This window comes from Scomber scombrus, chromosome 13 (assembly GCF_963691925.1).
Source record: "Scomber scombrus chromosome 13, fScoSco1.1, whole genome shotgun sequence".
NCBI classification, from domain to species: Eukaryota; Metazoa; Chordata; class Actinopteri; order Scombriformes; family Scombridae; genus Scomber; species Scomber scombrus.
In genome coordinates this window covers 12319364-12347278 of record NC_084982.1, presented here as the reverse complement: position 1 = coordinate 12347278, position 27915 = coordinate 12319364, and the positions used below count along the sequence as shown (strand labels likewise).

At 42.9% G+C, this 27915-nt stretch overlaps 1 protein-coding gene across 2 annotated transcripts; it reads left to right on the top strand.

Moving 5' to 3' along the window:
* Positions 1 to 11: 11 nt before the first annotated feature.
* Positions 12 to 27814, top strand: bcl9 (BCL9 transcription coactivator). Of its 2 annotated transcripts, none has more exons than XM_062432094.1 (10): positions 12 to 120; positions 2087 to 2252; positions 17135 to 17700; positions 19931 to 20244; positions 20788 to 20895; positions 21047 to 21233; positions 22077 to 22173; positions 22276 to 24469; positions 24992 to 25264; positions 25389 to 27814. In XM_062432094.1, the coding sequence occupies exons 3-10, from the start codon at positions 17414 to 17416 to the stop codon at positions 26417 to 26419; spliced, it is 4491 nt and encodes a 1496-aa protein (XP_062288078.1). In that variant the 5' UTR covers positions 12 to 120; positions 2087 to 2252; positions 17135 to 17413; the 3' UTR covers positions 26420 to 27814. The 2 variants fall into 2 exon arrangements, with proteins under 2 accessions (XP_062288078.1, XP_062288077.1); XM_062432093.1 differs by lacking the exon at positions 12 to 120 and adding an exon at positions 214 to 504.
* The last annotated feature ends 101 nt before the right edge of the window (positions 27815 to 27915 follow it).

The following is a 27915-nucleotide window of genomic DNA, read 5'->3' as shown; positions in this document are numbered from 1 at the left end:
GGCGAAAAGGGGGGAGACATATTTCTATTTTATAATGGTACCGTGATAATGTTGTGATTTAATAAGTGTGCGGTATTTATCCGTCGTCGGAGGAAAACGGAGATTAAGCTAACATTCCAGGTGAGCGTTCATTCGTCCAAAATCCAGGTGAAAAGTGTCGGTAGCACAGCTCGCCTCCTGGCAACGGGCACACGCGGGTCCTCCTCCCGGGGACATCTCACTCCGGTATCCGTTCTTCTCTGCCTCTGTCCCCGAAGGCTGGCTAGCAAACCCACCGTCGTGTCTGGCCTGGCAGACAGTGAGCACCCTTTCAACCGGCAATGCCGATTTTTCCAGCGCAACAGAAGCGGATTATTCACGATGTTTTCGGCGTGGTGTAAAACCCGCGGAGAAATATTGCTTTTTACCCCATTATACTGGAGGACCGCCCGTGCTTCGTGAAAATGAAAAAGGGATACAATGCAGCATGCATGTTCTGCATTCTTCAGGAGTACCACACCGTTGGTATTGTATTTTCTTAATTAAAAATGTGTTTGATATGAATTATAAGCGCGCAGCGAGATTATAGGCCTCGGCTGCTGATTGTGTCGGCCAGCCCTATCATCTGCCGAGCGATTTAATTGTTACATTGTTAACGGAGCTAGCACAACTTGAAAATGAACGTTTGCTTAAGGAGTGCCGAAATTGTTTTGTTAGCAGACTAAGCCCTTGAAATGAGGCTCATTTTGTACGTGTTTTGTGTGTGTGTATGTGTGTGTATGTGCTTGTGGCCGACGTCGTTGTTCTCGCTCTCGCCGCCGTCCAGTGCCTCCCTCTTCGGGGAAGACTTTGTTTGCGCTGGCCGAGGCTCCATGAATGCAAGTGCTGAAAGTCCTCCCTTCCCCCCCAGTTCTCTGGCGAAACAGGAACAACTTCTTTTAGGAAAAAGAAAAAAAAAGTTCCTGGAGTTTCAAGCGCCATGGAATTACTTTGTCCGCCAAGAGTTGTCCAGTGAGGCGCTGAGATTTCAGGGGGGGAGTCTAAGTCTCTGTAAATGTTGTGTGCTTTAAGTTTATTTGTGGAGTTTAAGGTTTGTAGATGTCTGTGTATTTTAGGACGACTTCCTCGAGTAGGCCCGTTGTGAGAAACTTGTGTGGCATTGTGCTGTGTTACCTTGGCAAGACCAGAGAGCTAAACATGGCAAAGAATGTGTTCAGTCTTTCTATTTTTACCAATTTTTTTTGTTAAACGTGTGAAGGGAAAATATCCACAGGTCGTATAGTGAAACAATGTTGGAGCAAATAACATCTTATACTTGCAGTTTTTTGGGATTTTGTGAATCCCCTCCCCTGATAGTCATTTTGGTCCCCTCTCGGGTTAATTAAGCATTTATTTTCCTTTTTATAACCTTTTGTTAGGACATTCAAATTCCCAATAATGGTGTAGATGCTAAAAATGTGTCTTAATGCTGTGTTTTCTCATAATTATAAAGAGAAAATCTCAGCAGCTTTTGTGCTTTGCTGCAGTTTAAATTTGTGTCCTTAAACTGATGCTGTGATTCAGAGTGACTCCTGAGTTTGCAGGTAGGGGGTCAGTGTCTTATCCAAGGACAGTTTCAAAGCATGCATGCCAGTCGCTTCTTGTTACAGGACTCTGGTCTCCTCAATTGCCAAGCAACACTGCTGTCCGCCATTAACATGTATCTGTTGCATCTGTTCATATTTATCCTTTCTACACTCGCTACATCTGCTCTGTTTTCTTCATTGTTGAGGTCCAACATTTTTTTCTAATTTTTGCTCCCACAAGTGTATATTTGGAGGAAGGAGGAAGTCCTCTACGATGCAAAGAAGCGAGGACACTCTTGATAGAGTATCATGCAGTGTCTTGTAGTCCCTTATGTGCACACCGGTCGATAACCAAAGTATAAATGAGTGTCTGGGTTAAAAAGGCGAGTATACACAGTGAGTGTAGCCCCTAATGACCCGAGCTTTGTGCTGCTTATGTGTTTGCTACATGTTGGCCATGTCAACATGAGTGTCTGAGTGCTTTTCCTTGCCGTTTGCTTGTTTGCGTGTCATCCGATGAGCAAAGTTCTCCTCTGTTCCAGGTGTGAATGACTTGTGGCTGTAGGGTGTCGTGAGTGGGCAAGGTTCCTGCACAGCCTCCGTGGCTGACTGGGAGGAGTCGAGTGGAGAGCAGACATCAGTGCCCAGGGGACGTGAGGCCTGGTTCTCCATATGAGGCCCGGCTGAAAGGGCAGGGGGGCTTCTGAGGTAAGCCAGCTCAACTCTCTCTCTCCTTTTTTTTGTTAGGTTTGTTTCGCACTTTGTCATACATTTTCTGTCATGCACATCTCCCTCATCTTCTTTAAAAGATACATCCAAGAGAGACTGCTATCCGCATTTCTTTCCTTGCTCCAACTCTCCATAAAAAATACCTGCAGAAATGCACAGAAGTGACACATTGGCTGTCTGAAATCACTTCCTATTTACCATATAATGCCTGATATTTATTGTCCGCCATTTTATTTAAGATTTGAGTGTCCAATTTCTGAGCGTGAAATTTATACACTCCATAGTGCCCTCAAAAAATGGTTAAGCTGACAATCCCGCAATTCAATGAGTCACATTTAATATATGCAAATACAATCAGTGATCTGACACTATTCCTGTAAATGATGACACAAAATGATGATGATTGAAGTGTCTGAAATAACAATACACTGCTCATACAGTAGAGTACAGAGTTTCTGATATCAGTAACAGTAAATGTGTGAACAAGGGAGTACATTACTTCAGACAGCCATAGTGCTGAAGTAATGTACGTATATACATATATGTATGTATGTATGGTTTTCACCGTATTTAGGAATAAGTAAAGCAGAGTGAAAAAGAATGCAACATGCTTGTTTTGCAGCTTTTCTTCATTATAATGTTGTCTGCTTTTAAACCTAATAACTTGTTGCTTTATCAAGCATGGCAGCACACGTCTTTCTTGCCCTCAAAGACTAACTGGTGCCATAACTTCATAGCTGAACACTGCTGTAAGTCAGGCTCAGGTTCTTCCTATTATCTTTCAATGTCTCTTTGACATTTATCTATGAATGTGCCTACATTGATAGTTATATTCTGATTAGAGACGCCTTGAGTCGTAGAGCAGCGATCACGTACAACCATTCTTGACGCTAAGGGAAGCGGCTTGAGGAAAAGGAGCTCAGAGCTGTGCTGCTTTGGACTATCAGTGCGATGTTTGGTCTTATTCTCTGATGTGCACATGAGGGGGACACAACACGGTCAGGCTGCTCTTCTTGAGAAGGCTGTCCACACAGTTTATTTATCCGTTATCTAATCCAACGCGTGTTAACCAAAAACCACAGTGAGGTGAAGGACACAGGGAAATGGATATTGATGGAAAGCAGCTACGGGTTTATTTTCTCTTCTGTGTATTGGCTTCTCATGTTTCCGTGCATTTGTTTGCTTCATGGGTTTTCTAATTAAAACATAGAAGGTTTTTGTGTTGTGTATGACATGGAGGGATGTGTTGGAGGGGTGATTTGTCTGACTGCCTGTGTAGTGGGTGGCAGGGGACTCCCCTACCTTTTTTTAAAATAGTAGATTAGATCCTAGTGTGTCGGTTTTTCTATTGCCTGAAATGTTATTCTCATTCTTTAGGCTCAGTCTGATCTTTTTCTGTAACAGTTAGCTACTCAAAGTAGTATTCCCCTTAAGTGAAACATTCATCAGTTTCCCATTTACCTGCTGTTTTAAGACATTCAGTCACAATTAATTAAGGGATTTAGTTAATCTGCAGAATGACTACAATAGTCAGGCCACCACAGTATTGTAATTATTCCCCAGGGAGCAGGGGGAAAAAACAATTTAGTATTTAATGTGTATTTGTACAGATTATTTTTGCCTTAATGTACCATCACAGGTCTAAAAAAGATGTTTAGAGTGCATTATGTCATACTGGGACCTTCAAGGAAATTAAAATACTTTAAAATGCAATTATGTACAGTCTATTTGGACATTTCTCAGAGCATGAAAATGTAATAGTGAAATACACTAAACATCATTAACAAATTGTATCTATAAAGACAAGTTTGCTCTTTTTTTGCAAAAATGTGCATTTGTTTCCAAATTATGGCTTGATTGAAGCTTTAGCATTCTGCTATTTGTAGCTTGAAAGTTGATGCTAGATGAGGGTTAAAATAAACGTTCGATTTCTGTGTCTATTAATATTTTTTGATAGCTGCAAATAATGCCCATTTTCTCCTTTAGCTTTCATAATCAGCTGTTATCATTTCTTCCTCGTCAGTAGAAAATAAGCACTGATCCGATATGTTTGATCAGCACGAATGTTGGTATCAACTTTATCAAACGAATCAGCCAGAGGCAAATGATCCACATTAAATACTGTGTCTGTCACTGTCTGTATTAATTGCCACAACTAAGTTTTATTAACTATCCAAACGCCCTATTGTTAAATTTGCACAAGCCTAAAAAGAATGCTGTTATACGAATGTCATTATCTACGGTTTTGAGGTGATGTGTGGTTACATCCTAATGACACTTTAGACAATCATATACACTCTATTTAAAGCTGACAAAGAAAAAATAACTAGTATTTGATTATTATTATTGTTCTGAACTGGCGAATACCCGGAATTTAGGTATGCAACTCAGTGCTGACAGAGGAAAATTGGAATCAGTTTGTCTGTAAAAATAATAACCTTTGATTTGTATATCAGTGTAGAAGTCTTGAGGTACAAAGTGTTTTACAGAAGAAAGGTAACACCAGCAAAAAATAAAGCCAAGAAAACATAACATTTGTATGTGTTTAATAATTAAGGGCTGTTGTTTTAGAAGAACCAATCCCATTCAAAAATAAAAGTAGTGTTAAGTACTTTAAGCCGATTAGTTGACAGAACTATCAATTATTTAGTCAATCATGCCACATGGTACAAAAACAAGAGCATCAGTTGCATTTTATTTATTTATTCATTTGATGAAATTCTATGCTGACCATTATGGAGCAGTCATCAGTTAAAAACACAAAGTTACATTTACATTTTTATTAATAAAGGAAATTTGTTCTCTGTGGACTGGCTCCTAGTAGTTAAGTCTTTACAGCTTAGTGTGCCTTTCCAAACAGTTAGGGTTATAAATATGAATGTGTTTCTCTAATAGCTGCACTTCATACCCTTTTAAGCGTAGGAGGTCTCTGTCTCATATTTGTGGATGGGTAGGTGGGATTGTTGGCCATGCAGGATCCTCAGGGATGTGTCTGACTGAGTCAGAATGTACCCATCAAACCTGCTTTCATGTTTCCCTGCTGTGATTGACAGTTATGACACAGACGGTCTTGTCCACCTGCCCCGAGTGGAGGGGTCCTCTCAAACAGAGCTGCTCTCAGGTGGAACCTGGGGTTTTAGGGGCCTGCATTCACTTCAGCCTATTGATGCAAAAAACTGCCAACCAGGCGGAGATCTTCTCCAGCTACCAGATTGACTGTTGTCACTTGTAAATGTGTCACAGTGACAATTTTAGTCCGGTTAAATCAAACTCTGGTTCTTTTTTCCCCTTGGTGCTATTCAAGTGGGCAGGTGTGATCAAGACCACCACAGGAGGTGGTCTTAGTCTGGTCCCAAATGAGTTTTGGAGTGGTTCATCTGTGGGGGGAATGCGATCTGACCGGAATACTAGGTGTCTACACAATTAAACGAAACGGCTCTTGTAGCCAGATGTGCTTAGCATGGTGAGATGTGGATGAGCAAATGTAACAGTTCCTGAAAGCCAGACAGTGAATCAAGGTGGAACCTGGACTAGCGCAAAGTAGTATGTTGCATTTCCTTCAGCACCTTCTTGTGCTTATGATCTTGCTCCCGCCCCAGACACATCTGACCAATGAGTGAAGGGAACACTCAAGTTGCTTATAGTGATGCATTTTGGCTCATCTATATTTTTCTCAGCTCGAAATGAAACTGAACTAAGGACAAAATGCTTAAAATTCACCAACTCCTCAACTGATTTGGACCAGACCAAACAAACAATAGGTGTGAAAATGCTTTAAGCTAGCCAGCGCAGGTGTGATAATAAAAAAGAAACCACATTGTAAAATCTGGTTTTCACACGCCTCACTACTTTATAATCCGTATGTATCCAGGAGTTAAAGTTGAGATTTTAGCCACTAAACCTCCTTCTTTTAGTGTATTTGGTCTATGTGGTGGTTAAACAGGAAGTGGATCAGATTTCTGATTTGTCAGTTTGCCACACGACATGCTGCGTATGACAAAAAGCTTGGTTTTCATTTGAAATGAGTTTGCTAAGCAGTGATAAGCATCCATCAACTGTGTCAAATGTTCATTATCAAGTTGTTTGATGACTAAACTTTCAGCCTTAATGAGAGGAAGCTATTGGTATGTTAAATCCTTTCTGTGCTTTGGTTGAGCTCCTGATTATTGAGGGTGTGTATGTGTCAGATTTGTAGAAACTGTTCGGTAATCCTTGACATAATTGACAAAAAAAGGTGAATATTGTCTGAATTAATCAAACGGTTTAGCATGGACTTAAAAAAACCCCAACAACAACAAAATACTGGAGCTCACCAACATCTTTGGAACTTTTAAACGTGAATGTGGTACTGATTAGTCCAAGAGATGTTCAGTTTTAAACTTTGGAAAAAGGTCTTTGGGTTTAATGCTGAAATCACCCAGTGTCAACAAATTGGAGGCATGGAAGAACCTCACATTATTCATTATTCCGAGATGGCTCCATTGCTAGTCTTGTTGTATATTAAAAGTCAAAATGAGCCATTTTTTGTTGTGTTACAAATTTGTAGTGGTTTGTTAACAAGAGAAACCAGCTACAAACTGTATACGAACCTTTTCAATTGGCTGAATCGAAAGAAATTTAGTAAATATTGGGTTTTATTTAGATAGGACTGCCAATGATGCTGGCTTTGCAGCCATTTTGTTGGTATTTCTGTGGTTGTTTTTGCCAAGTATGCAAGTGTAGATTGTTTTTCCCATCCTGCTGCTCATAATTATGGTCAGAATGATGTTACTTGAACACAACACAGATCACAAATAGTCTGTTTCGTGATATCAGTCCATCAATACAGGAGGGATTTGACAGGGACAGAAAAAGGAGTATTTGATTTGATTTCTTGAAGTGCCAATGTGACATTTCCTGGGAGTATTGCAATTCTGTAATGTTAATATTTTATTTAGATGTTTTCTGGTTGCTTTAATCCTGGATTTCAATGTCCGGTTGACGTTTCAGTGTTTTTTTCATATTAAAAAATAGATGTTAATGGTTAGATGAATATAGGCATTGTGTCTTTAAAGGTTTATAAGTACAGAACTGGCATGTGTCTGGAGTCTGTTGGACAGGCAAATCAACAGGCTCCCCCTTTCTACTTCTACTGTACTTCTGGATGGTGTCAACATGATGCACCCACATGTTGGTTGTTTTAAACTCTTCTGCTATTATCCAGAATAATGTAATTGTTTAAATTGTAGCATCTAAAATAGTGCCACACCTCAGATTAAAATTGTTTGCATTTGTTGTTGTATTTGTTTTTACCCCATTTTCTCATGCTCATAAACAACAAAAGTGATTTTTTTAACCAATTTGAACACAATGAAAAAAACGTTTGTGCATAAGATATACAGTAAAAATGTAATTTCTAGAGTAATAATGTAAATATAACAACTGTCATATAAAAATTACGAATATTAGAGGTTTTGGAGGTGGAGGTTTTGAGATTAGTAACTAGCATCATGTAACCGTGCTGGTTAGTGACAATGAGAATAGAGTGTGTAAATTGGTATCAGGTTTAATTGGCAGATTGAGTATTTAATACAGATGTTATTTAATACAGTACATTATAGGAAATAAACAGTATATCTTCGACACATTAGCCTGTGGGTAGTTAGAGAGGAACCCTAAAGGCGGCTTTGAGAGAGTAGCATACAAATAAGCACTCTGACTCACAACAGTTGACGCTTGTAATGCAGTTTTCAGTGTGTCTCAGAAATTATTAGGACAACTAAGTAATGCCGCATGTGGGTGTTTTTATGTGTAATGGATGTGAGTATGCATGTGTATATTGCTCTGTGCCTGTATATTTAATTGGGCAAGTCTTGTGTTTAAAATTCCAGGAGAGTGACACTGGTGCAGACCGGGGTAACTGTAATCTAGGGACACAGACTGGCTCATAAGCCTTGTTCACACCTGGCATTAAAATACATGGATGATCCGATCACAAGGTGACAGCTCTTAGTACAGTGTGAACGCACACAAGATGCACCGAGGACGTGCTGAGGACGCATTGACATCTGATTGCTCAGACTACATTTGAAAGTGGTCTAAGCTAAGGACCGCCTACTCAACTGATGTCTTCTGCGTAAGTGAAAGCACGTACTCGTATGTTTCAATGGCGTCGTATAAAAGTTTGAAACAAGAAGAAGCTACAACAACAGGCAAAATCGATTCTCGTGGATGGAGTACACACGAAACATGTAGACACATGTTAATGCCAGGTGTGAACTGGGTGAGTCTCTCTAAAGTGCTAATTTTGCTGCAGCAAATGTATTGTATTAGTGGAGTATGTCTTGTTTATTATCTGTTTGGAAACTTCTTTTGTGTCTATGGCAGTTGTCAGACAAATGAAATGACAACAAAGGGACATCACAATAAAAGACAGACATCAAACAGCATAGTGCCCCACCACCATAGCATCAGCAATCAAAAATCAAGAACAACAAAATGAATTATTTATTTAATGGAGCAACACTGGAAGGCCTGAAAGATAGGGAAAGGTCTGGTCTGGGGTACCGATGTATATGTTTTCAGTAAAATGTGATTTTTGCTTGTTTGTTGTCATGCCAGGTCAGTAGAGATGCCTGAACTGCGTCACATGTTCTGAAGGGTAGAGAAGTCATTTTTAATGTACAGAAAAAAGCTTTAGAAAACATTTAGTGGGCATCTCGACTTAGAACATACAAAATTGAATTCCCTCTCTGCTCAGTGCTCGTAGCGCTACAGTTTTCGGTCTTGCATAGTGTGGGTTTTACTGATTGCTGCTTCAAATGCTGATATTTGATGTTTCTATACTATTTGTTGTACGGTTCAGTATAGAAACATTGATGACACTCATGTACTTGTGGGTAAAAAAAAAAAAAAGAGTCTTTTGACCAATTGAGGAATGTAAGTCTAGTTACAGTTTACCTCAACGGTCTGCACGGCTTCTGCAGCGCCTGGCTGTTGGGATTTCCCACAATGTTTTTAGCCACAGGGAGACGTCCTCTCAGCATGAGCAGGGGAGGAATGTGGCCAGAGTGTGGGAGCGATTGTCGGGATGGAGGGGAGGGAGTCACGGACCAGAGAGCATGGTCAAGGGAAGAGAGGAAAGAAGGGGTCTGCAGAGATGGCAAATGGAGTTTCTGTTTGAATTATCATTTGAGCTACAAATAGTTTCTGTTTGAATTATCATTTGAGCTACAAATGCCCTTCATGAGAGAAACTTACTGCTGGGAATGTTGGTGAATTTGCATATGTGCTTTGTTGCCATGGCTCGCTACGCTAACGTTGACTACTGAGGTGTGAGCAGGTTGTGGGTGCGGAGGTGGGACATTAAGCAAGAGAGAACATGATTTTTATGAATGACAAAGAAATCTGGCTGCCTCCAAAATTGCGCAAATTGTGTAGGTGTTTTATCTCACTGGTCAGCTTCAGCTCTGCTTGAACATCCCCAACTGACGAAGGAAAATGAAACCAAAAATATGTTTGTTGCATTTTCTGTACTGGTTACTGCCCAAAAGATATATGAAGATGTTTAAGCATGAATGGATGTGTACAATGTAAAGGACATTTTTATAACCCATGTTTTTTATACATACAATTTGCTGTTTTTAAGTATCCTAGAAAATTTGCAACATTTTAAATGGGGATGCAATGTCCATTAATTTTAATGGTACAATTTTAGTCGGAGGAAACATCATAGATGGACTATAGATGGATGAAATTAGGTCAGTATTTTTAATTTGAGGTTTTATGTATTTTTCCCCCCATTTTTAAAAAAGAGTTGCTTATGATTAATATAAGATGAACTTTATTGATCCCTCAGGGGAAAATATTACAATGTATGTTTGGGTGACAGTATATCAACTGTCCATGCCTGAATTGTTTAACTTTCATTTTCCTAATTAGTATAATTTTACATGTTGCCTAATAAAATCCTGTCTGTGGCATTTCTTTTTTTTGTTGCAGTTTCAGTAAAAATGCAAGAAGGAAATGGAGAACATCTTTCGCAGGTGCTATTAATCACTGAATACAGTTAATTAGATCCCTTGCTACAGTGCTGTAAGATCTACAGGATCCTAATGTTAAGTTAGTGTTTTTCACCTGGCATATTTACCTACCATACCCAGTGTTTACTCAACACAGATGGGAGGAACAGGATGTAAATGATCGCACTGAAGCCCTTGAGGGGATTACATGCCGTTTTGGTGAGTGTTAATTTATAAACGGTGCAATGCTTCTTTTCCTGCTTTGTGGCTGTCGGTTTACGTTGCACTGAAAGCCCAACTCTTAACTCACTGCTCTTTGTTGATTGTAAGTGACACTTTTCTATTTAACTCCCTACCAACTCAGTGTTTCGTTAAGTAACTTGCCACTAAAGTAATTGTTTTTTTAAATTTGGCTATTACTTAGTGTATTAACTTCACTTGAGCATGTATAGCTGGATGATGATCCTGAAGATGTTGCATTAAGTCAGTTGTTGGATCCTTTAGCGGTGACTTTTCTTTGGTATCGTTTTACAAATTGGAGATGTGTTTGCTTGAAAAACCCCCTGGCCATTCTTTACGTATCCAAAAAAATACTCCCACACTGATGATTTAAGGTGTTCTGGTGAATACAACGCTACAATGTTGGGTCACTCAGCCATTGGCAGAACACTTGTCCTCTCCTTTAGCTAGTGAAGCCCCTCCAAGATAAATAAGAGGGAGTCACTCTCGTGACAGAATGTGGAAATGTGTACCTGAGCTTGTTGCAGCATGGTTTTTTAACTTGGTGAACCAGGTTCCTCCTGCAGTCTGCTGTTTTACACAATTATATGTTTTTGTTTAATTTTCCTCACAGTACCAGTTGTTCATAGAAAAGTAAGGTACTATAATGTCCCTTTTTTGAGGAGTGAGAACAGAAACACTGTGAAGCTGAGCCTTTACAGTTACGAGACTGACGTTTAAAGCGTGGTTAATAGTCAAATCAGTTATTCACTGCATCCCTAGCATTGAGCTAATAATAGTATTTCAGGAAAGTGTGATGAATACCCTGATAATACTGTTTCTCTTTTTCACTTAATATTGTTTATATTGACTCTTTTGGTCATAATAATATAAAAATGTGATGCCTCTAATTTTCACCCATGCCTGGTATCAGCACCAGTTAACCAGTTCTTTGTCTTGTATTGAGTAGAAAGGTGAACATGTGTAAGTTAGACACACCCACTCAGCCATAGATGCAGAGGCAGAAACAGAGGGCAGATGGGCAGAGATGGAGGTGCAGGGTGAAGTGTGTGAGACGGAGATCAGAGCAGGCCGTAGTGCCGAGTGCCAGTCCTACTGCTGGAGCTGGCCGCCACACATGGCACCGTGCCCAGGCTACGCCAGCAGATGTGTCACTAGTGAGTCAGCTGTGTGTGTGTGTGTGTGCGTGTGCATGTCTGAGATCCAGACACCCACTCGGGCTCTCTGTGAAGAGAATGACTTGTGTAATAACCCCTCTCCTCCTAAGGGTAAATTAGTATCACACCCCTTTCCCATCCTCCCGTTTTCATTGCCGCTTCCATCATTGTGATGGACGTGCCAAGGCTTCTGTCACGATGATATGATATGACGAAATGTGACATTACACACATGTCGCCTCCCTGGAGATGGAAGGACATCGGCTGCCAACCAGAGGAAGGGAGAAACAGAGGATTGGGGCTTGATTTGTTGTACAGATGCCGGACAGGCAAACTAAGACAGAGACAGATGAGACTGAGACAACATAATGAGTGTTAGGAAAAGAAAACACAGAGGTGAGCGGAAAAGAGGTCCTCGGTGAAAAGGGATGGAAATATGTAACCATTTTACTCAGGGAGCAGTTCAGAGTTTGGAGAATGTGTACAAGTTTTAAAGGTCATTGTAAATATTTTGCCGGCTTCATTTCATGAGAAACAGGAGCGCAGTCATACTTGTGTGAGCGCTGCTCATGTATGAGCGTCCTTGTTCCTGTCACGGCAGATGTATTATGTCAGATGTTACATCAGTGGCGTCACAGATCTATCTTTAGTGACACTCCGCATTCCTGACATTCTGTGTGTGCCACGCGTGAGCCATGAATCCAGTCTGCAGGGTGTGGCATGTTGTGGGATAGTTGTCTCAGGGAGTCACCTCAACAGGTGAACTCCCAGGTGTTTCCTCAGCCAGTGATGTCCAGAGATATCTTTGTTAGAAAGTATTGCTCTTTATACTTTAAGTAGAGTTAATGCTGTTTGTTTCACTAGCAGCCTGGCAGGTACTGTATGTGTTGGAAGGAAGCTGGTTGTGTACAAGGATGTTTTTACTTATTTTTAGATAACAGGATAAATACCTCATTGATATCTTCACATTAGCCTTTCACTAATCTTTTTTAGTCAAATATAAGAAATTGTTCCACATTCTAAGGTTTCACTAATGGTTTAATGGTTATTCATTTAATGCTAGCCTTTGTAACGTCTGAAATAAATCACCGTTTCATAAAAATAAAGTTTAATTTGTAGTCATTGAAACACACCCAATTAAAGTTTTTTGCTTCGGTCTTTGAGTTCTTTGAGTTTGATTACAAGTTTGCTAACTTGAGCTTAATGTTGCTGTGTAACTGATATTATTGAGTTTGTCTACTGACTCTCTGCTTTCTGCCTGTCTGTGCTGCAGATAAACATTTCAATGGTTTATTATAACAAGAGTAACAAATACTACAAAGGTTTGGCACACCAGAAAGATTTATAGACAGATGTAGATGCATAGTGTTGATCACTTGTACTCACATTATTCACAATGTTTGGTCCTTGGACCTTCACCAGGCCGACTAAACGGAGAAGTTGCTTCCTGTATGTTTTCCATGACTCTTTCCCAATGAAAAAGAGTGTGGAAATATGAAAGGTTCAATAAAAGACTCTGGTGTCTGAGCTTAACAAAGCCATGTATTTTGCAGAACAGGATAGAACCGGCCACCAGAACCCACCATAAGCTGCTTTTCAATAACACTTTAAGATTTGCATTTAGTCAGACATATCAGATACTAAAATTGTCTTTCAGGCTTTTATTTTAGTCTTCATACATGGTCATTTGATTTGAATTAATATTGGTTACTTACTAGTTTTGTGCCCTTTTTGTAAGGACATGGAAAGGCTTTTCTGTTTGAGACAGCTGGCTGCTGCTTTAGACTACCTCACTGATGGCTTTGAGTCATCGTATATTCTTGCAGAAAACTGTGAGGAGAGGTGGAAATAATGTTTTTGATATTGCCCTAAACAAATAATGGGCTAAAGAAATTCTTGAGATGGAGGCCGAGCAGACGGAGAGCAGGTTGGGGAGCTGGAGAGCGAGAAAGAGAGCAATACTCCATTGTGACTGAACTGCAAAATGGGATTTGCATAAATAAGGCTGAAACATCAGCAGGCCCTTTTGAGAGAGAGAGAGAGAGAGAGAGAGAGAGGAGAGAGAGAGAGAGAGAGAGAGAGAGAGAGAGAGAGAGAGAGAGAGAGAGAGAGAGAGAGAGAGAGAGAGAGAGAGAGGAGAGAGAGAGAGAGAGAGAGAGAGAGAGAGAGAGAGAGAGAGAGAGAGAGAGAGAGAGAGAGAGAGAGAGAGAGAGAGAGAGAGAGAGAGAGAGAGAGAGAGAGAGAGAGAGAGAGAGAGAGAGAGAGAGAGAGAGAGAGAGAGAGAGAGAGAGAGAGAGAGAGAGAGACTCTGGTATAAAGCCTCCCATCTCCCCTTCAGAGGAATTTGGGTGACGTAGCTGGGAAGGGTCTACTCTCTACACTGTGCTCAGCCAGCTTACGATGACTGTTACATAAGCATGAAATTAAATGCCCCCTTTTAGTGCCACCTGCATAGGAAAACCCCAATCTAATTGAATTGAACTATTTTCTGCCCTCTTTTCATGTGGATCCTCCTATTTATATCATAGGCAAAAAGCTCATTTTTAGAGCCTCATTATACTGTTTTCCCCATTAACTTGCGCGCACTGCAGCTCCTTGTGTGTGCTATGATAGACAGTTCAGCGTCTTTGCTGGAGATATAGGAAGGGAAATGTCTGTGATTACCTCTCTGCTGCTTTATTGTGTGTGTGTGCGCGCGTGCGGCTGGCTGGCTACAGCGTGCATGCTTGCATGTGTGTGTCAGTGCATTCATTATGACAGTCATGTCAGTAAGCTCCCCAATTAGTGTCTTGTTAGCGTGGGATTGGAGGTAACGTGTGATTGACAGGTCCTGCTGTTGGTGTCTGCGTGCATGTGCGTACCAACATTACACATGTTTGTGTATGATTGGGGTTTAGGTTTGGATAACACCCCTCGAGGGCGTGCATGCTAGTTAGGGCTGAATGAGGTAGGAAGCTGGTTTTGATAGAAATAAGTTAGATCTCCTTCATCAGACTGAATTTGGAAGAGATTCTGTCCAGATGATTGGCTGCCCGTCACTCTCTAGGCTCATGTGGTCACTCATATCAATCCAGGCTCCTCTCTGTCCTCGTCCCACAGTGAAGAAATGAAGTCTTCACTGAAGTCAGGGTTTGAATAAACATTTTCCACTGTCAGTCACAGCCAGGGACCCACCTTTTCAGACAAAGTGCTTGTCAGAAGGTCAAACTGTCATAAACTCCCTCATCCGACAATTTCTGTAACTTTATTAAATAGTCAATCTGACAGTGAGGCCCACTTCATTCAGTGATTGACCAGATGTGCAGAGATGAGACTTCCCTCTTAAGCTCTTTTAATTTTGTCATTTGAACAAACTAATACAAAACCGCATTCAAACAATAACTGTCTGGAAGAGTTTTTGTTGTATTGTGTCTCGCCCCTCCCTATGACGGCAAGTGTTTCACCCCATCTTCGAGCCTGCCAGCTTTGAACAGCTATGAACACTTTTGCCCTCAGTGTGGATGACATGTTTGTTTAAAGTATTAACAAACACTTAACACTAAGGCTGCAATAATTAGTCAGTTAATTCAGTAGTTGCCAACTATTACATTTATCCCCAACAAGTTTTGATAATTGATAAATCATCTGTAGTTTTTTCTTTAAGGAAAAAAATATTGAAACTCTCTTTTTCCAGCTCCTCACATGTGAACATTTTCTTGCGTCTTGTCCACCCTTGCACATTGTCTTCCCTCCATTAATCCAGACTCTGCACTAACAAACCTCAAACCTAGAAAAACAACACAAAGGGTGTAACTGGTAGAGAATTAACTCTGAATATCTGTAATTATTTAGACGCAAAATTTCAGCTGTGAACGTTTCTATCCAATTCATAGTTTTAGCAGAAGCGCTTGTGGGAAATTTCAGTTCATATCTGTGTGCTGCATATCAGGGCTGCACTATCATTCATATATAATTGTGTGTTGAAGTCTTGTTTCCACAGTTTTCTATCAAAGCATGTTGTGTCGCATCATAGAAACCTGTAATTTAATTTAAAATGGATTTCTTTCATACACTTCTGTTGATCACTAGTTCAGCAATCAATAATGAGCCCACTACTTCTCTGAGGAGCCTCCACTCCTGTGTCACATGGTGTAGTTTTATATTGAAAGGTCAGTCTAATCAGTATAATTTGGATACACAAGGCTCCTCTGTCCCTGTGGAGAATCCAGCTTCTGCTCATCTACAGTTGTGATCTGTAGGCCTGATAGTAGTAAATCACTTCTCCTGTAAAGCTGGGAGAGATGAGTGTTGCTGCTGTAGCAGGAGTTTGTGTTTTTCTGGTTCCCAGTGACACCCTCCCCCATCACCCCCCACCCGCCTGCCAAACCCCACAAACACCCCACCTCCTTCTCCCCAGGGGAACTCTGGAGCCAGTTACAATGTTGAGTGTTTTGGAAGAGCTCCTAAATATTTTCACGATGACAATGTAATCTGCCTGACTGACTGGGCCGCTCTCTCAAACCGGATTCTCATGCAATTCTCTTGCTCACTCACTCACCAGCGCACACACACACACACACACACACAAAGGTTGGTTCGGACCGCAATAATACCTCTCCTCCTCCACCAAAACACATCCCTGTCTACCAGAGTTATAATGTTGTGCTGGTACTTATTCAGTTCAAGTAATACCTCACACAAAATCTTTATAGTATCAAAAACTGCCCTGACTGATATTTGTTTTCAGATGATACCAGTACTGATATTTGAGAGGTTAAAAATCTGATTTGTAGCCAAAAAGTGTTTAACGTGACTTAACATAAGTCCATTACATGTTTTTGATTAGGATCCCTCATTTTATTTTTCTTTTTTAAAGAATTGCAAGTGAATGGGGCCTTTTGTGCTTGAAAAATAAACATGAGAGTGCTCTCTGCTGGAAAAACTATACAATGTTGACAGCGTTTCTAGTGGATTTCAAACATTATCTTTGTCTTTTGCAGTAAGCTGTAATATCAATTATCAGTAGAGCTCGATCAAATATGGACTGTGTAATTGAAAGGTCGCTGTTGGAAGTTCATATCTTTGCCAAAATATAGTTCAATACACTGCTTCAGTTTGTAGTTCATGCCATTAGCTGTTGATGTAGGTCACTTGTTGCATACTGAGCACAGAGATGAACAGTGTGGGATGTTGGGTTATGCTTCAGGGAATTTCTGTGAACATCTTGATAGTTTATAAAGACAATGAAAACTTGTCACTATACACTTTTTCTCTGTCCTCTGCAAAACAGACATGACCACAGCCACTGTGAAAGAGTAAATGACTGATTTCAACAGCCACGTCTCAAGCCCACAGGGGGAGATTGATTGATTGATTGATTGCAAAAGATTTTGATACAGTTAGAGTTTCACTTTAATTTGGTGCGACTGTGGTCCCCTTTTCCACTTTCGCTAACAGCCTTTCTTCCTCTCTTCTCTCTCAACAGTGTGCCCAAGGGCCGTTGAAAGCCCCCTTGGGGGAGTTTCATAAATACACGGAACAAGAAAACACTACTGGACTATTGTTATTGTTTTTACACACTTTCTCTCTCTCTCACACACACACACACACACACACACACACACATACATACATACATACATACATACATACATACATACATACATACATACATACATACATACATACATACATACATACATACATACATACATACATACATACATACATACACACAGACACACAGACAAGGACATAGAGAGAAATGTTGGAGGTCCAAGAGGAGAGGCCAGCAGCGGCAGGTACAGCAGCGACACATTTTAACAAGAAGGAGCGAGGGAAGAAAGAGCGAGACGAGGCCAAGGACGGTCGGGGAAACCTCTCGAACATTGGGAATCCCGTTCCAGGCTCTAGGAACGTGCGTGCAAAAGCGCCACTCACGCACACAGGCAGTCCTCACCAGCTCATCACTTCACCCTGTTCTGTAGTCCTGGGAGCTCCTTCAATGCACTCCAATAGGCTGAAGAACTCCCCGTCCACCAACACACAGAGGTGAGTGGACTCGCATCCTGAGTGTGCCCTCTAGTTGATCTTTTCTTATATACGTATTATTTTATATTGTCTGATTTTCTTTTGCACTGTTTTAGATTGGGAGGAACAGCATTTCTTTTTATGCATGTAGTATACAAAAAAAGGATAACATTTTACTCAGTTTTATGTTTAATCTTCTATCCAGTTTATTTGTTTCTTTTTATACAAGGGGAGGAAGGGGCACAGTGGGAACACTTCACTGCCATTATCCTGATGTGTATCTGATGTGTATAAGTAAACCTTGAACTTTAAAAGTTTAGTGCGTTGATATATACTTTTACAATGTGGTAATGATGATAATAAGCAAACACTGGTGTTCATTTGTCTGTGAGATTTTGATGATGTTAACAGTCAGCCAAACACTGATCTGACTGTTGATTAAAATCATGCATCTCATTCAGAAATTATGAACAACAGCACAGCAAGTCAAACTGCACATCATGCAGAGGAACTAAAATTTCAGTTGCCTAATATTAAACAGATTGTCCTTGGTATATGACACTAAATCAAGTTTTTAGTCTGGGAAATTGTTATGTACTGAAAAAAAAGCTGATTATTGAAGTACTTAGTTACGTCTTACCACATCAGTAGCGTATTGGCTGATATGATTTGTTGCTGAATAATCAGTGTCTCCCTCATACCAGTGTTTGTTATGTTGTGAAACTCATATTTTAGCAGTTGTGAGGTGCATTATGTGCTGAGTTTTGAAAGTTTTTGAAAAAAACGGATGATATTTTTTTTCTTAAGCCTTATTTGACATTTTTTTCTGTTATATTTTATTAATCCGCGTGTGGAAATTTGACCCATGCCAACTATTTAACGTTTAGTGAGCAACTATTTCTAAGAGCAGAGGCTTGTTCAGTGGCAGAAAGCTTCATAATACTTAACATATAAATCTTTTTAACATGACAGGAAATCAGATGACCTGGAGGACAATGTGCAGTCTCTACAGAAAAAAGGGCCATGGCTGAAACCTCCATGTTTTAGGAAGCCTGTATTTAACATAGAGCCATCATGCTGCCATGGCAGTTCATTATGAAGTGTGTGTACATTGCTCATGATCAAGAGTGGAATTGAATCCAGTCCGCGGGCACAGACCTAAGCACGTTGCAGGAAGGAAGTGTAGGTTAAGTGTAAAAGCAGATCTAAGATCAGCCTCTCTGCTCCAGCCTTTAAGCTGAAAGGTCTTCATGTGTGATCCGGAGCTGTCCTGAGGTCAGGGAGTACACTTTGCTTGGAAGTTTCCCTGCTGACTCATGGTTGTGGAGCCTCTGGAAACGGTTGTCTGGACTGCCAAAATTCTGGCTTTGCCCTCTTTTTCTACTAGCTGTTAGTCTGTGTACATACAGTGTGCAAGGCTGCGGCTGTGCTTTTTGGACATGTTGGCATTTGTTTCATACTACTTGTACAAGTGTGTGTGTGTGTGAGAGAGAGAGAGAGAGACAGGGAGAAAGAGATTAGGGTGTGGTAAGGGAGTTCTCTGCCAGTTGGATGTATCCTGCTTGCCTGTACTGAGCTGCTCTCATAACTAGTAAGCAGCATTTATTTCTAGATGGCCGATGTCTTTGCTGTATGTTCTTTGAGGTTAAACCGTGTGCATTGGATTGCCAGCACCAGTAACCTCATCTTGTGTTCATACCGTACTTTGATGTCATAATGACATTGTGTTAAGCATCTGCAAATGGAAAAAACGAGGGCAAAAAGAGCAAACAAATTTTCTTGTATGTGTTTTCCACCACTTCGTCTCACAGAGGATCAGGGTTACATGAAACACAGAAAAGTTGGTGTCATAGCACAATATCATGCCGAGTTATGGGATGTCAGACCTCATGGATAGCCAGCTGCATGAGTATGTAACCCTCCCCTCATCTGGTTTGTGCCAAGTTCGAGCATGATTACTAAGTAACTTGAAGCCACAGGCCTGTTGTCTTTTTGGGTGATATGCCCCATTTTCCCCTGTGTTTCATAAGGTGAAAACAAGGACACAAATACATGCAGGAAGAAAAGACATAACATTTTGGAAGTCCTCAGTATGTCATTAGAGCTGAGGAGGGTTTAAATGGTTAATCTTGATTAGAATTTCTAATACATGAGTCATTTGGCACTGTTTTGTTGAAGCTATATTAAAAAGTAATCAGACTGTATAATTAATTAATCTGTGCGATACTTTTGTCTTTCCTTTGTCAATCAGCCCTAAACCTAAGACGGAGGTCATGGTACGCTCACCTCCCGTCATGTCCCCCTCCACTGCCGCCCAGATGGACTCTAAAATGCCCAATCAGGGTAAACCAGGGAGCACTGGCAGCCAATCACAGCCCTCGCCCTGCGACCCAAAGACCCTGGGTGCCAAAGGGGCTCAGAGTGTGGCAGGGGGCATGGGGCTGAAGAATGGCCAGGGCCTGACCTCTGGCTCAAGCTCAAAGGTTAAAGTCAAAAGGGAGAGAAGCACCTCAGTGGAGTCGTTTGAACAGCCAGAGAGTGGCACACCCACCAGTGAAGAAAAAGGTAAGGCAGCACAGCCAGTACTGATACCCAGTAGGTAGCTGTGGTCACAACTTGTCAAATAGTACCTTGTAATGTGCTCTAAATCTCTGAGACTATTTCAAATATTTTTTATTCTCACCAGACTGGTAAAATGGTTGAACTGAGGTAGGTTGAGAAGGTACACGAGTGTCTTTAATGTTTTAAGAAGGTACACAAGTGTCTTTGATGTTTTTGGGAGAGTAATTGGTAACTGTGCTTTTCTACTTTGTTACCCAAGTTATATCAGTTTGTAATGCAGTTTCTCAAATGTTGTCAGCACTGATTAGTGGAGGAAAAAAAACACATTTTTCCTAATTAGAACCCATGGTTAGTTTGTTATACTGTACTACTTTATAACTTTATCCAGAAATGTGCCATGTATAGTTATTTATTTTCTCTTGGGTATACAACACAATCTGCCTACAGCAGTTGGAGATCTTGAAAAAACACTTCGCTGTCCCTCACTGTCACACGTTGATAATCCTAAACCCACTAATGGTTGTATGTGTGTGTGTGTCTGTACAGACAGTAGCAGGGTGAAGAGGATGTGTGTGGCAGAAAGGAGGCAGCCCTACAGTGGAGCTGACTGGTGCTCTGGGGGGGAAAGTGACGAAGATGACAAAGGATTCTTCAGTAAGTGTGTTAACGTGTGCATCCAAGCATGTATAGCAGTCCCTCTGCTGATCAACTTGACTTATGACAGCTCCACAGTAGAACTACAGTACATTTCCCATAAGCCTGTGCTGTTCCTAAAGCCACGGTCTTCCCGGTTGTCTCCCTGTAGACTGTAACTCCAGTGACGTGAAGCCCCAGGACTCTGTCACCCATTCTACCTCCAATGCTGGACTCAGTCGCTCCTCCACACCCTCCCACAATATACTGGGAGGCCAGGGCTCCACAACAGAACCTGCTAGTGTCCAGAAGCCAGGCTCAAAACTCGTTTATGTCTTCACCACAGAGATGGCCAACAAGTAAGAAACCTGAGTTAGCATTTGTAACTGTTGTGGCTAGTATCTTACATATTCTTTTAGCCATAATTTGATCCACATCTTATATTTCTGTCTTTCCTTTTTTTCATTATGATTTCTTATATTTGATTAATGATGTATTTACAGTTGAAGCTTATCTCTACACATTTAAAATATTCATGATTTTAGACTGGCTAATTAAATTTTTGTTTTCTTCTACGGAAGCAGAACATACACCCAGAGCGAAACCCTTTGTCAAATTGCAGTTCAAAATAAAATTGAATTACTAACAATGTCAATTGCCTAAGGTATAGCTCTGTGCCCCTGTCATCAGTGGTTGTTGTCTTTGATGTTTGTTGCAGCTGTTTGCGTGTATGGCACTAAGATGCTTGCTTACCGCCCCTTCTCCTCCTCCAAACTTTCCCAGTTATAGCCCAAATCCATTGTGGTATCTGCACAAGCATGTGTGTTTCGCAGTGGGACATACAGCTTAGATAAACTCTCTCACTCTCTCTCTGTTGGGAATTAGAGATCAAAGATGTGGATGCTCAGTGGAAGGTGTTTGTTTGTGTGTATTATAGTTTCTTAGTCTATTAACCTTGGCATTACCTTCATGGTCCCATAAAAACCCATTCACTGTCTCAAATCCACACACACACACACACACACACACACACACACACACACACACACACACACACACACACACACACACACACACACACACACACACACACACACACACACACACCACACACACACACACACACACACAAACACCACACACACATATATACTTATTGTGTCTGATGACTGATATCTGGCTGTCTGCCTTCTTGTCCTCAGGGCAGCTGATGCAGTTCTAACTGGCCATACAGAAAACATCATTGCCTTCCACATGAAAAACATCTCCAACAGCAAGGACAAAGCTCACCTCCTCCTGGTAAACACACAGACACACATACACACAGAGATACGCTTACATACACCAACATTTTGCATGAGTGTCATAATGTAATCCTATTTCTGTCCCTTTCTGTAAAAGAACAATGCAGCAAGCGCCCTCCGAAATGACTCCAAGCCTCCCCAGCAACCCCCGTCCCATGCCCCGGATCAGAGCCACCAGCCTGGATCCAAGCCGTCCTTAACGGGCATGGCAGAGCCAGCCCCACCCCAGCCTTCAAACCAAGGGGGCCAATCTGTTGTTCTTCCACAGGAAGGGCCGTCCTCTACAGGCATGGAATCCAAAAATCTTCCTGGCAGTAGCCCCAGTAACACTACAGCCCCGGTTGACCAAGCCCCTATCACCCAACCTGAGGCAGGCCTCAACGCTCCAACAGCAGGTGAAGGAGGGCAAGGTGGAGGCTCTGGTGGATCAGGTCTGACACCCCAGCAGCAGCAACAGCAGCAACAGCTTGCTCAGGAGCTGTTGAATATGGAAGCCAACACAGAGGGTCTGTCCCAAGAGCAGTTGGAGCATCGCCAGCGCTCTCTCCAGACATTGAGAGATATCCAGCGTATGCTGTTCCCTGATGACCGTGATGCCCCACAAACTGGGCCACCACAGTCCCATGGTGGACCCCATGATGGAGGCCCTGATGGTGCACCCCGGAGGTCTGAGCAGGGCCCCCTTCAGGCTATGATGGCACAGTCTCAGAGCCTTGGACCACCCGGTGGGCCAGGAGGACCTCGCCCACAAGGTCCACCCTTTGGGCCACCCCATGGTCCCAGGGACATGCCCCCGTTTCCACAAGATGAAATGGGTCCACACATGGGAGGTCCAGGGGGCTGTGGAGAAGGAGATCAGATGACTCCAGAACAGGTGGCTTGGTTGAAGCTGCAGCAGGAGTTTTATGAAGAGAAAAGGAAGAAACAGGAAATGCAACACCGGCCACTTCCTCCAGATATGATGATGCACCCCCATGGTCCACGTGGCATGATACGAGGGCCTCCGCCTCCCTACCAGATGGGCCCAGGAGAGATGTGGGGAGGACCAGGTGGTCCACCAGAGCACTACCAGGAGCGCATGGGCATGGGCCCTGGCCCCGGCCCCGGCCCCGGTCCCAGGGGTATGCCTGCACACATGCAGAGGATGCCAGGCTTCTCTGGTATGATGAATCCCGAGATGGAGGGACCTCCAAGACCTGGAATGGGCTGGCCTGACGACATGCCTCCACGGATGGGAGATGCACGAGGCTTCCCTGGAGGACCTGGTGCAATGTTCGCTGGTCCAGGGGGTCGGGGTGAGCGTTTCCCAAATCCTCAGGCAGTCCAAGAAGCAATGTTCCACCAGGGTATGGGTGGAGAGAAGGGCCTCCCCTCTGGGATGATGATGGACATGCAAAGGATGATGGGGCACCAAAGAGGTGGAATGGAACCTGGTAATGGCATGGGTATGTTTCCCAGAATGCCTGGTGATGGTCCTATGAGCCCATCCTCTAGGCTCCAGGGAATGGGGGGCCGAGAAATGGGACCGGAGTTTGGCATGGGGCCTGGCCCTGGACCTCATATGCACCCAGCCAAGCTACGAGATCCTCCAATGAATATGAGTCCAGATGAGATGATGAGAATGAGAGGAGGGGGAGGACCTCCAATGGAGAACATGGGTCCACAAGGCAGGCCCATGCAGGGGCCACCCTTCTCTGAGCAGCCACAGCCAGGAGACTATCCAATGGGGCCTGGGCGACCCTTCCCAGGGGGTCCTGGAGGAATGAGGGGTCCACATGGAGACCCAGCATTTGGTCCAGATCCAAGATCTACACCAACAGGAGGCAATGGCCGTATTAACCACCTCTCCTCTGCTGCTGGCCCTTCACAGGGTCAGAGGGGCCGTAAGCCGGCAGATCTGAATGTACAGGCAGGAGGTGGGAACTCTCCTAGTGTCAACCCCCTCAAGTCCCCTCCTCTGAGGCAGGTGCAGTCTCCCATGATGGGTTCACCCTCTGGAAACCTCAAATCTCCCCAGACACCGTCCCAGCTGGCTGGCATGCTCACGGGCCCGACAGGTCCCAATGCCCCTCCAGCTCCTCCATCATCGGCACCAATGAAGTCCCCCCACTCCATGATGGGATCAGCAGGTGCTTCTCCTGTTCATATGAGGTCTCCTTCTCTTCCTAACCCCTCTCCAGGATGGGCCTCTTCACCAAAACCACCAATGCAGAGTCCTGGAGTACCACCTCAGGGTGGAAAACCCCCCCTCAGTATCACCTCACCAAACATGATGGGGAACATGGAGCAAGGTACACCAATCTCTTCCATTTTGTGTTAAACTGCACCCATGAATGTTCTTCATTCAGTATTTAATCATCCATCTTTTTTCAGTGCTTTAAAAAAAAAAAAAACTAAAATGAATGAATATTGTGATTTCTTTTGTTGTTGATTTGTGTTGAGTTTTTAGCTATTGGTTATAAGTTTAGTTTTCAATTTCTATTCACTAGTCTCAGGGATTGTAAATAGCACTATTTTGGTACTAAGAAATCAGAATTGGTTTGCAAAACTGAAAATCAGATGGATATGGGAGCTATATGGAACTATTAAGGTGCATCACTCCACTTAACACATTTGTATGAGGGGTGGGGTAAGTGAAGGTCCAGTGTCTCCCTCTTGTGGCCATACAAGTTGTTTCTTACTTTGCCTTAAGTACCTCATACTGAGAGGGGTGTAATTATTTCTAATAACATCACATATAAAAACAATCTGCCAGAGAATGAAAATGTATCATCTCTGTCATCTCATCTCTTTCTCATCACATCGTCCTGTAGGTGGTAATGGCCCTCCTTCTGCCCCGCCTTCATCAGGGGCTCCATCTGGCTCCATGTCCCTCCCAGGCAACGTGCCGTCTGGCAGTCCATACACCATCCCCCCTGAGCCAACACTATCCCAGAACCCTCTTTCCATCATGATGTCACGGATGTCCAAGTTTGCAATGCCCAGTTCCACCCCACTTTACCATGATGCCATAAAGACTGTTGCCAGTTCTGATGACGATTCGCCCCCGGCTCGCTCCCCTAACCTGCCTTCGGTGAACAACAATGGTAAACACTGAAATATTTTAGTGTGTAGTTTCAGTGCCACCCACATTGAGCCATAACTATACTAATCTGTTATACAAGTTCTTGTACTGAATACTCATCACTTCTTTTTGTCTCGGACATACAGGTATGCCGATGAATCACCAAGGCAATCCACGCATGATGGGACCTGGAAACTCTGGACCCATGCCTGCCCTCAGCCCTCTTGGTATGAATCCAATGGGATCCCAGCCTCTGTCCCATGGCATGCCCCCACAGATGCCCTCTCCCAATGCCCCTAATATGGGCCCAGGTATGATGCCTCATGGCATGATGATACCACCAAATCCACAAGACCCTGGTATGGCAAACCCTCAAATGATGCCCCAGGGACGCCTAGGTTACCCTCACCGAGGCCAGGCCTACCCCCTTACACAGTCGCCTTCTCAACAGGGCCCTTTCTCCCCGCACAATGGTCCTGGTCCCCAAGGTTTCCCTGGCCATCCAATGGGCTTCCAGGGAGAGGGAGGACCCATGGGAGGACGGATGAGTGGCATGCCTCATGGGGGAGGGCCTGATGGGATCATGTGCAAGCCCAATACTCCTGGAGGACCGGAGTTCAACAACATGCAAGGTGGATTCAGTGATGCAGACCTTCATGAAGTGATGCGGCCAGGAGCGTCTGGCATTCCTGAGTTCGACCTATCCAGGATAATCCCATCAGAGAAGCCCAGCCAGACTCTGTCTTACTTCCCCCGTGGTGGAGGAGACAATCCTGGGGGCAAACCACCACACCCCTCTGGCTTCCCCATGCAGGGCATGATGGGTGATGGTCCACCAAGGATGGGGATGTCCATGCAGGGGATGGGGGGGATGCCAGGGGGGCCAGGTGGGGGAATGGGCCCCCAAGACATGCCAATGGGGAACCCTGGCCACAACTCGATGCGGCCACCAGGATTCATGGGCCAAGGCATGATGGGCCCCCAGCACCGGATGATGTCCCCTGGGGGTCCGGGAGGGATGATGCAGGGGAGACAAATGGCCCACCCAGGCCCTGGCGGCTCACCTAACATGATGATGTCACTGCAGGGCATGGGCGGTCCCCCACAGCAGACAATGATGATGGGGAGGCCACGTGACATGGACATGGGGTTCAGTCCAGGCCCTGGAATGTTCTAATCCATCAGAAACTTTGTATCTAGAATGTTCTTGGACAATACACGAGGATGGCGTATAGGTCATGGTGTGTTGAGGGTGTTGAGAAAAATTTTGATGGACTCAAATAAAGGAAGTATAATACAAGTGAGGATGTACCCCAAAATGAACAAAATGGAGCAAACCAGTCACCTAATAATGTCCTGTGGGAACTATTCCAATGGAGACTTGGACAGGCCCAGATTGGAGTACTTTTGCCACAAGAACATTTAATTTTGACTCATGAACTTCAGAATGTATGGGATTGTTGTGCATCAATTTCGCAAAACTGTTCTTGTGTTTTTTTGATTATCTGACTATAAAGATGACTTCAACATCAAAGAGGAATCAACCTAACTAAAAGTCAGCGTGGAGATGCCACAGTATATGTCTACTTTTTCAAATAAAAAAAAAACAAATTTGTCATGAAAGTGGTATGGAACAAGAGAAAGGATTAAGAAGAATTTGTGCTTTGTGAAGACTTTAGTGGAACTCCATCTTGTCTCTGGCTCCATTGTTTTGACTGTTCTGTACAGTATATACGTGTGAGAGTGTGTGTGCGTGCTTGACAGACTGTATGTTTGTGTGGTATGTATGTATGTGTCTGTATGTATAGGCATTCTATCAGTGACCTCTCAACTCCTCTTACCCAACTTTCATTGGGGGAGGAATGCCCCCTAAAAATACTGTACTGTTTACCATTGGTGGGCTATTCGAATTTTAGTCTATTTTAATTTCCTTTGTAACTCCAGTGTATAACAAACCAAACTATGACCTCATTAAGATAATAGTATTATTAAAAAAAGCACAAACATGGACCGTCTGCAGAAAGCGTCTTCTTTCTCTATTTTTACCATTGAGAGCAACACATGAAGTGTGAGGATCCTGGCAGCTTTGCAGCACATTGTGTGACACAAAAATTTGTGGATGACATTTGACTTGGTGCTCCAAAACTTTCAGGACTCAACTTTCGCCAGCGTGAATAATATCGCTAATACCCAGATGTGCTATGTGTGTTCTTCTTGTTCCTGTTGTGTTCCTGTTTTGTTTTGACTCTCTTGTTGACTCTGGGTAATAATCATTCCCACAGCAATAATCCCCCAATGTTCAGAAGAATGGAGTGTGGCTGAATGCCACAGCAGGTATGCCAGGTATTATAGAACTAGAGCTAGCTAGATCTGGTAAAAATTTAGTCAGGCAGGTGTGGCGTCCGGAGTGAGACACAGAAATGTAAACACGCACTGCTTACCATCCAGTTGACTTCCTCTCTTTTCTCTATTGTATAAGCTTGTCATGTGTTTCTCCGTTGGCTTTGGTGCAGAATAGCCTACCAGGGCTGTGGTGATGGACTACAAATAAAAGATATTGTTTTGGTATATACATGTTGTCTATGGAGTGTGTGTGCGTGCGTGCATGTATCCACGTAGCTCTCAACTATTTACATCTAATTAGTTATGTGGACCAGGTGGTGTTTTTGTTGT

Bases quoted from the DNA above. Each gene is read 5' to 3' on its own strand.
- bcl9 (XM_062432094.1), top strand. From the start codon at position 17,414: ATGTTGGAGGTCCAAGAGGAGAGGCCAGCAGCGGCAGGTACAGCAGCG. The intron at 21,234-22,076 runs GTAAGAAACCTG...TCTTGTCCTCAG, and splicing joins ACCACAGAGATGGCCAACAA to GGCAGCTGATGCAGTTCTAA. The intron at 25,265-25,388 runs GTAAACACTGAA...TCGGACATACAG, and splicing joins GCCTTCGGTGAACAACAATG to GTATGCCGATGAATCACCAA.